Genomic DNA, 8538 nt, shown 5'->3' on the forward strand with positions numbered 1-8538 from the left:
TTTATTTTTAGTTAGTTTAAAGCTAATGACGGTTCAGATTTGTACTTTACATCCACTTTGCACATGACTCGATTAGTCGACTAATTGGAAATTAAAATAAATAATCGTTTGTGGCAGCACTAGTCCTCAATCTCAAAGTCCCATTAAAGCTATGGGCTGTAAACATTCATCCCTTTCTCATAATTGGCTTTAGCAAGTTTACTGGTGCAAGTCTTTGGGCTTTGATAGAAGCAGAAAACTCTGTTTAGTTTTACATCTTTGCAGCTGAGAGAAGGACATTTTTTTCTGTTATAATTCAATTTTTTTTGTTTTTTTTTGCAGCTGTGGAAGAAAAACAACTTTTCTTTTTTTTCTATTAAAATATTTTCAGCTGCCAACAACTCGAAATGTAATCAGCTCACAGAGTTTCTCCGTTTATCAACATTTTACGTTTGTTCACCTACAGTACCACACCGGCGATTTTTTTTTTTGTTTTTTTTGTTTTTTTTTACAAGTAAAACTCTTGATATGTTGAGTAGATACAATAGAGAAGAATGCAATACATTCTTTAAGTGCATGATCATTGTCATGTTGGGGAAACAAAGTCTTCAATTTGCATTGCATCTCTGGAAGGAAACCACTCCACACCACAGTTTAAGTTCCGCTGTAGACGCCTTTAAAAAAATAAAGATCTACAGTTTCAAATTACAACAAGCTGGGAATTTATCTCAGTTTGATGTTTGTAATTTGTGCTTTTTCCAACTTTTCCTCTTATTTTCTAGAAATTTAGAACAGTAATAAATATGGCACTTTTGGTGCCACTTGATTTGTAATCTTCTTTTGCATTTCCAGAATGCAAAAGAAAAGTAACTCCCTCCAATCGGTTAGTCCAATTGGTTTCCGTCTTTTAAAGGGCAACGAGGCAGGAGACGTCCTGGATAGGTCATATTTGGGCAACCAAACAGCCACTCATGTCTTAACATGGGAGGAGGAAGCTGGAATACCTGGAAAAAAATCCAGGAAGGCTGGGGGAGAACATGCAAACTCCACTCAGACGGGCTCGACGGGAGATTGTTGCCAACAGATCGCTTTTCTGTCTGTAAACAGTAATGTCTAATTTTTTTTTTTCTTTGATTGGACGCCTCTAAGCTAATAAGACACCTTTTACCCAAAATACATATTGCACGTTAAGAATTAGCAAAGTTTCAAGTCTGGATCCCAAATACCGCCTGAAACATGCATGCAGCTGCCTCCAAAAAGGCTTGATACCAAATACAAGTCAGAGGTCTGAGGCCAGCCAGTCTGGTCTTGGAATAAGCGAGAAACTGTTTAGGCACATGTCAACTCTACACAGCAGCCTAATGACAAAAAAACAAAAAGGTATTCCTCAGTGTTATAAAAGAAATTAAATATTTTTTAAATAAAATCCTGGGCCAAAGGAGTAAACAAAATAAGGGGGTGTCTCTACCGGGACGAAAACTCTGCCAAATCAACAGTTGACAGAGTAATGCTGTTTGGCTTGGAAACTTCCCTGCTTGCACTTTGCTTTGTTTGCAGGAATGGTCACGCTGGATTTTGGGATAAAAAGGGTTTGGATTAGAGGCTTTGATAGAACTTCATTCCTGCCTCTGTTCTCATGACAGGAGGGGTTCTCTTCTCCCTTTTCAAACGTCAGGGCTACAATCGAGCGTCCTGACTCCTCCGCCGTCGTTTAATGCCCACTTCCCCGTTCATGGTGGTCCTCACGATGTCGTCCCGCCTCCTCTTTGTCTTTCCAGTCTGTTTGAAAATAACAAATGATTGCATTCAGAAGGGAAAGAAGTGTTTTCAACACTAGGGGGCAGTATAACACAACTCAAGTACTCAAAGCAACTGACAGTTAATCAAGTAGGACAACTTTTAGTTAATGTGAAAGGGGGATTTTATCTTTTTATCTGTTACTTTGGAGTCAGAAATTTGCATATTTTCTTCACTTTATGGTTTTTTTTTTGCAAACTCTGATATTTCACTGGAGCGTTAACAAAAAACTTCTCTCATAAAAAGTTAATGGACAATTTTTTGCTAAATTTGACCTCTAATGTTTTTTTTTTTAACGTATATATTTTAATTGATTTAAAATGTATACATCAGCATAGGGCTGGATATCAATAATAATCTCCTGAATCCATTTGATTCCAATTTTTTTAGATTCTCTCAATTTAATTTAATTTTGAATTTACCCATTTATACACAGTTGTTTAGAAATGTATTAATGATCTAATATATGTTTTGAATATATTTATATTAATCTGATACAGTTCACATACTGTAGAATTTATCGGTGGAATAATGAGATTGTTAGTATCAAACAGTGTTACATGGATTCTTTAAAGGAGAAGTTCCAATAAAAATGTTCAGATCATTAACATGTAAACATTGTTCTGCTTCTCCTGGACGGCGTCTCAGTTTGGCCACTAGGTGGCGATCATGCAGTAGCATTACACCTTATTCCAGAAGAAGAAGAAAGTATGAGCAAAAATCTGCTTTAGACCATAAATAGTTACTTAAAAAAATATTTTATTAAAAGAGTTTAGAAATTCATGTCGGTGAGTTTATAATGATGTTCATTTAATCAGCAATGTATGCTTAGGTCAACCGAGCGTTAGCATTAGCTGTCCTATGGGAAATTCTATTAAATGTTAGCATCAAGCTAGCTGACTTTAGCTTTATTGATCTGTTAAGTTTAAATCGATTTTGCACAATGAGTCAACAGCTTCTTCTTAGAATATCTACATCAGATCCACACGATAAGAATAATAATAAGAAAAAATAATTCAATTTGAGCAAAATATGACATCTTATCTTAGCGTTTGATATGGGTATTTAGTTAGCAGCAAAGTAGAACCAGACGAACTTTAGCACCAAACCGAAGAACTTTTAAAGTAAATTTCAGATTTCCGTCGTAATTTTAAGATTAATTTGAATATTTGATTATTTTCCTGGTTCGGTGAAACTCTGATCTAGTATCTGAATGTGAGTCTTTTCAGATATAAACATATATTTGCATTTATTGTGTGATTTTTATTTTAACATGTAAAAATGTTTGTGAAAGAGAGAAGAAAAGAAAACACAACTTGCAAGTGCTGGACTATATTTAACCCAGAGTTTACAGACCTTGGCATCCTGCTCTGCAAACTTTTGGAACATGTTGGCATAGATCTTTTTGTCCTGTTCATGGTGTTCCTTGATCTTGTTCTGGCAGATGATTATCTGAGTGCGAGCTGCTTGATTTGCGGGGTTGACTTGTAGCACTTTCTGAAAGTCCTCCTTGGCGATGCTGAACTCGTTGCGGTGGAGCCTGGCTTCCCCGCGGCGGAAAAAAGCCTTCTCGTTGTTTTCATCCAGCTCAAGAACCTGGAACAACACACACACGTGTAGTAAAAGTGGCACACTGCAGTAAAACGTACTGTATGAAGTAGATATTCAGCAGTTTTGGTGCGGAGCGTCATCATTCATGCACCTTGTTGCAGTTATCCACCACATGGGAGAACTCTTTCAGCCGCAGGAAACACAGGGCCAAATTCAGGTGGGCTGTCACTACATATTCCTGTATCCTTTTGTGTTGCTCTATTCCCGTCCCGCACTCCATCTCCAACCAGGAAATGATGCGCTGATACTGGATGACTGCCTGCTGATATTGTCCCGTCTGATAACAGAGTGCAATAACTCATTAGAATAATGCAAACAAGAGTGTTTACGACCAAAGTCCAGAAGGAATACCTTAAAATACTGGTTCCCTTTACTTTTAACTCCAGGAGCTAAATCCACCTTTTCGTTCAAGTCCATTTCCCAGGATTCTTTAGCCTTTACACAGATATGAAGGAGACAATAATACATCAGACATTCTGCTTTAATTAGTAGAAAAATGTCAGAAAGTAGAAGCTTGAGCTCACCCTTCTAAAGTCTTTGAGGGTTACTTCATACACAATGTCTCTGTCTGGTCCAACTTTGTATTCTGGTTTACCATTGCTTCCAAAGCCATACCTGCGAAAATGAGCAAAAAAAAGTTTAAGACTTAAACGTCTTACATGGAAATGTTTGTTAACCGTTGTTCAAATTTTGGTAAAATTCTTCGAACTGCACAATTAATGCAATTCCAGTGGATTCTGAAGCAGAGAAAAGGGTCATTTCAGAGCAAATAATTCAAATTTTGACATGTTCATAGATGTTTCATTGGAAATAGTCGCAAGTTTACGATGGCGGTGTGATCGCCATCTACGTTCTTTGATTTTCTGCAACTTTTCAACTGTTAACCTAATCAACGTCATTCCAGTAGATCGTGAAGATCTTCACGATCTACTGGAATGACGTTGATCGTGTTAGCGGTTGAAAAGTTACCATATGTTAAATATTTTGTGTTTAAGCGTCACCGATGACACCTCAGGGTTAAAATAATGCAAAGACTAAAATTGTGAACATTAACAGACGTAATTAATGATAAAGAATGCGTTGATATGTATCTACACAAATTAATTGAAGAAACAGCTTCAACTCTGAGGTTCAGGCTTCCACGGTGAACATTTCATCGGGTATTATCTCGCTTATACCACGGTCACTTACTTTTTTCATACTTTATTTGTACTATTTTTGTAGTTTAGATCACTTTTTCATAGGGCTATGTTGAAAAAATCGATTAATCGATTTAAGCTTAATAGATCAATAATCGATTCACAAAAAATATAAATCGATTTAGCACATAAAGCTAAAGTCCGCTAGCTTGATGCTAATGTTCAATAGAATTTCCCATAGGACGGCTAATGCTAACGCTCGGTTGACCAAAGAAATCCATTGCTGACTAAATGAACATCTTTATTTACTTACAGGATTAATTTTCCAAACTCTAATTTTTAAAGTAACTATTTGTGGTCTAAAACTTTGTTTTTTCCCCTCATACTTTCTTCTTCTTCTTGAATTAAGTGTACATCTATAGCGCGATCGCCACCTAGTGGCCAAACTGAAACGACCTCCAGGAGAAGCAGAACAATGTTTACAATGTTAATGATCTGAATATTTTTGTTAGAACTTCTCCTTTAGAGAATCCATGTAACACTGTATGATATTAACAATCTGATTATTTAACTAATACATTTTACAGTATGTGAACTGTATCATATTAATAAAAATATATTCAAATTAAATAATAGATTTTTAATGTATTTCTAAACAAATGTGTATAAATTTATAAACTTGAAATTGAATTGAATTGAAGAATCAGAAAAAATCGGAATTGAACCGATTCCGGAAATTAAAACCGATACCCAGCCCTACTTTTTCACAAAAAGCAGACTATTTGATCCGTGGTTCGCTGCCATATTGTACAAAAAATGTTACCTGTTAAAACGTTGTGATTAATTGTGATTAATCACAACACAAAAGTACGATTAATTCGATTTTTTTGTAATCGATTGACAGCGTTAATTAAAAATAAATGTTTTAAATGTAGAGTTTCGTGTCTGATTTCATATTGTGATTATTCACAGATAATAAGTGGTCGGCAAATACTGATACAAAAATAAATTATTGCGATTAATCGCGATTAATTTTTTCCAGGTTTGCGATTAATTAGTTAATTTTTTTAATTGACTTCCAACCCTAGTAAAGACACACAAAAAAAGAAAACAAAAAGTAGCTTATCTGTAGTCTTTGAGTGGTTATAAATAAAAAAGTATTTAATTCTGCTTTTCTTTTTTGGCTGGGTTTATTTTCAAAGTCGTTAACTATGAATTTTCCGCTCTTATCTCTGTTTTGCAAAGCCTGGAGAGTGTGAAGGTGCGGGTGAAGGACTGTCAGCATGGAATTCTCTGAGGAAAGGACGGTGAAATGTTCAGCTGAGATGACTGTGTTTAAATGTATCATTAAGAATTGCTCCATCATCAGGGGTTCAGGCCAGTCATTTCCAGAGTCAAATGCTTGTTTATGCGTTTTAAACACACGTTATGTGCAAATACAGGAAACTACTGTTTTTAAGTCGCTCTAGATCAGGAGTTTGCAACCTGAGGCTCTTGTACCCTTCCAAAGTGGCTCTCTGGCTAAAAAAAATAATAAAATAAAAGTGATTTTTAAAAGGAAGGGTTACTAACTTAGCATTGATTTAATTTATTTTAGTTAATTTTAGGGCTGAGGTGAACCTAAAAGATAAACTGTAATGGTTTTTATATCCCTGCTGACATCATTAGGTCTCATTTGCTCTGTACTTCCTCCAGAATACACAAATTACAAATACCAGGGACAACTTTTGTAAAAAGTCTGATCTTTTCTGATTGCTGAGTTTATTTTATGACTTTAAAGTACATTTTGTCTTATGCTGCATGACTATTGTTAGTAGCTATTCAGAGAGGAGTGGCTAAAATATACAGATTTGTGTATTCGTCATATATTTTTTCTTCTGGATCATTAAAAAATCTTTCATGTTTATGCTCCAACAGCATTAGTAAGTAGGAAAAAGGATGACAGTTCACTAAAGTAAACCTAAACTATAACAAGTGAAAACGTCTATTTTAACTTGTGTTGTTTACGAATACATTTCCTTCACTTGAATGTTCCTGTTTGGGACAGGAAGTCTTTTATTTTGAAAGAAACAACTTCACACTTTGAGAAAATTACATTTATCTTAATATTTTTGTATTTATTCACGCTCAAAGATAAACAAAATTCATATGTATTATCAAAAGGACAGTGTAATGATGCAAAGTAGAATAACATTTTCCTAAAAGGGTTAAAAAAAAGACTTTTTTTGGCTTCTATTAGGTTTTGATTAGTTCTAAACAGGCCCAACTGGCAAAGGTCGCAGACCCCTGATCTAGAGTGTAAGTTGCAGCAGCCAAAAAATGATTAACCAAAAAAAAAATCATATTTATTTATTTAACAAAAAATGGGAACAAGATTTCAAACATTTCATCTTAGAAGGCATTGTAAAATAGAACCATAATAACTGTAATGTATTATGTTGTGTCAGAATTCTCCCCCTAATCACTATATATATATATATATATATATATATATATATATATATATATATATATGGTGCACTATATAGTGCATTCGGCATTTTCTAGTGCTGTCCGAAGCTACTAATTCCAAATCGAGTGAACTCAAAATTTCCCAGAAGTCTTTGCGAAAAGCTAGCGTACATCGAATGGACACTAGATTTACTGATATTGACCACAATGCATTGTGGTCAAACAATTTCAAACCCAAAAAACGTGTTTAAATGCAGTATTTGAATAAACCATCCACATTTTCACCATCAGAACACAGAGGAGTCATAAATGAACGCTGTGAAATGTTCGTTTTTATTTGATTTTCACTTCGTGGATTCGATGATGTCATATCCGGTTTTTAGAAAAACGAAAGAAAAGTAGTGAGCATCGTGTCCGAATTACCTTTAAAATCCAGGGCACTTTATAGTTCGCACTATATTGTTTTTTAGTAGTTAGGGATTAGGGAGAGAATTCGGACACAATAGTGGTTCCTCTTCTTCTGCGTTGTTGTCAGTTGCAAATACTGGAGCACACCCCAACAGTGCCCTCTAGCGGTTGTTGGTATGTGCTGTATTTATTTTTTAAATGAAGTATAATTCTGGCCAAACTATGCAAAAAAAAAATGTAACATGTACTCAAAAAATACAGTAATCTAAACAACTGAAGATAGTTTAAATTCTGCTTTTTTTTTTTCAATGAATAGTGAATTTTACCTAAAAAAAAACAGGCTTTTTAAACATTCAAAAGTGTTTGTTTGAACTTACTTTGGTTTCAAGTAAAGTAAACAGCACTCTCCTTTTTGCATTTTGTCCATGGCTCTGTCCACTCCCAGAGGAATGCCTTTGTCTTCAGCCTCACCGACAATAAAGCTGACGTTTCTGCTGTCAAACAGGCGTCCATCACAACGTCCCTCCAGGTACACTGCGGAGCATTTGGCTTACATTAACCCCTGACATTATAATCCAACACAGTTATCTGCTGAATTTACATAACTTGAACTCAAAACTTTGGAGGAGAAAAGAGTGCACGGCTACCATCGACACTTGCGCCATCGTTGGGCTGACTGTAACCGTCCCCTTTGATCTTTATTCTCCTCACAATGCCGCCGTCATCTGTCAGCGATTCCCCCTCAAAGCCGAGCAGCTCCATCTGTTCATGCCAAAGAACACCACATCACATTTTTTTATCCTGCAAAACGTAAATGTAAAGCAGAATGCAAATCTGCAGCTCTGCAAAACTCAGCGTCTGTTATTAGATCACATGTAGGAAGAGAGTTGGAGTTTAATGACTAAAACAAAGTGGGAGACCTTGGAAGAAAATAGAAATCAATTGCATAATCAAGAGCATGTAAGACTGCAGATCCTGGATTCTGATAGACAAGCATCAAACCTAAAGAGATACCACAATTAAGTCGTGTCTTACAATACACAATCGGTATTAATCTGCCTGTTTCCTTTATTTTTTTTCACCTATTTCCAATTATTTCAGACATCCTTGAACCTTTTTTTCAGCTTTTTTAAACTTTTGCCACAATGCTTTT

At 35.4% G+C, this 8538-nt stretch overlaps 1 protein-coding gene across 1 annotated transcript in view; it reads right to left on the minus strand.

Annotated features, from left to right (window-relative positions):
- Positions 1-308: 308 nt before the first annotated feature.
- The window catches only part of fkbp5 (FKBP prolyl isomerase 5), a 20583-nt gene continuing 12353 nt past the window's right edge, over positions 309-8538 (minus strand). The window contains exons 5-11 of the mRNA XM_024269598.2: positions 8033-8147; positions 7763-7919; positions 3912-4002; positions 3739-3822; positions 3479-3664; positions 3133-3372; positions 309-1758 (exon numbers count right to left, since the gene is read on the minus strand). Of these exons, the coding sequence (XP_024125366.1) occupies positions 1657-1758; positions 3133-3372; positions 3479-3664; positions 3739-3822; positions 3912-4002; positions 7763-7919; positions 8033-8147 (975 nt within the window). The 3' untranslated portion in view covers positions 309-1656. The remainder of the gene's footprint in view (positions 1759-3132; positions 3373-3478; positions 3665-3738; positions 3823-3911; positions 4003-7762; positions 7920-8032; positions 8148-8538) is intronic.

This window comes from Oryzias melastigma, linkage group LG5 (genome assembly GCF_002922805.2).
Source record: "Oryzias melastigma strain HK-1 linkage group LG5, ASM292280v2, whole genome shotgun sequence".
Classification (NCBI taxonomy): domain Eukaryota; kingdom Metazoa; phylum Chordata; class Actinopteri; order Beloniformes; family Adrianichthyidae; genus Oryzias; species Oryzias melastigma.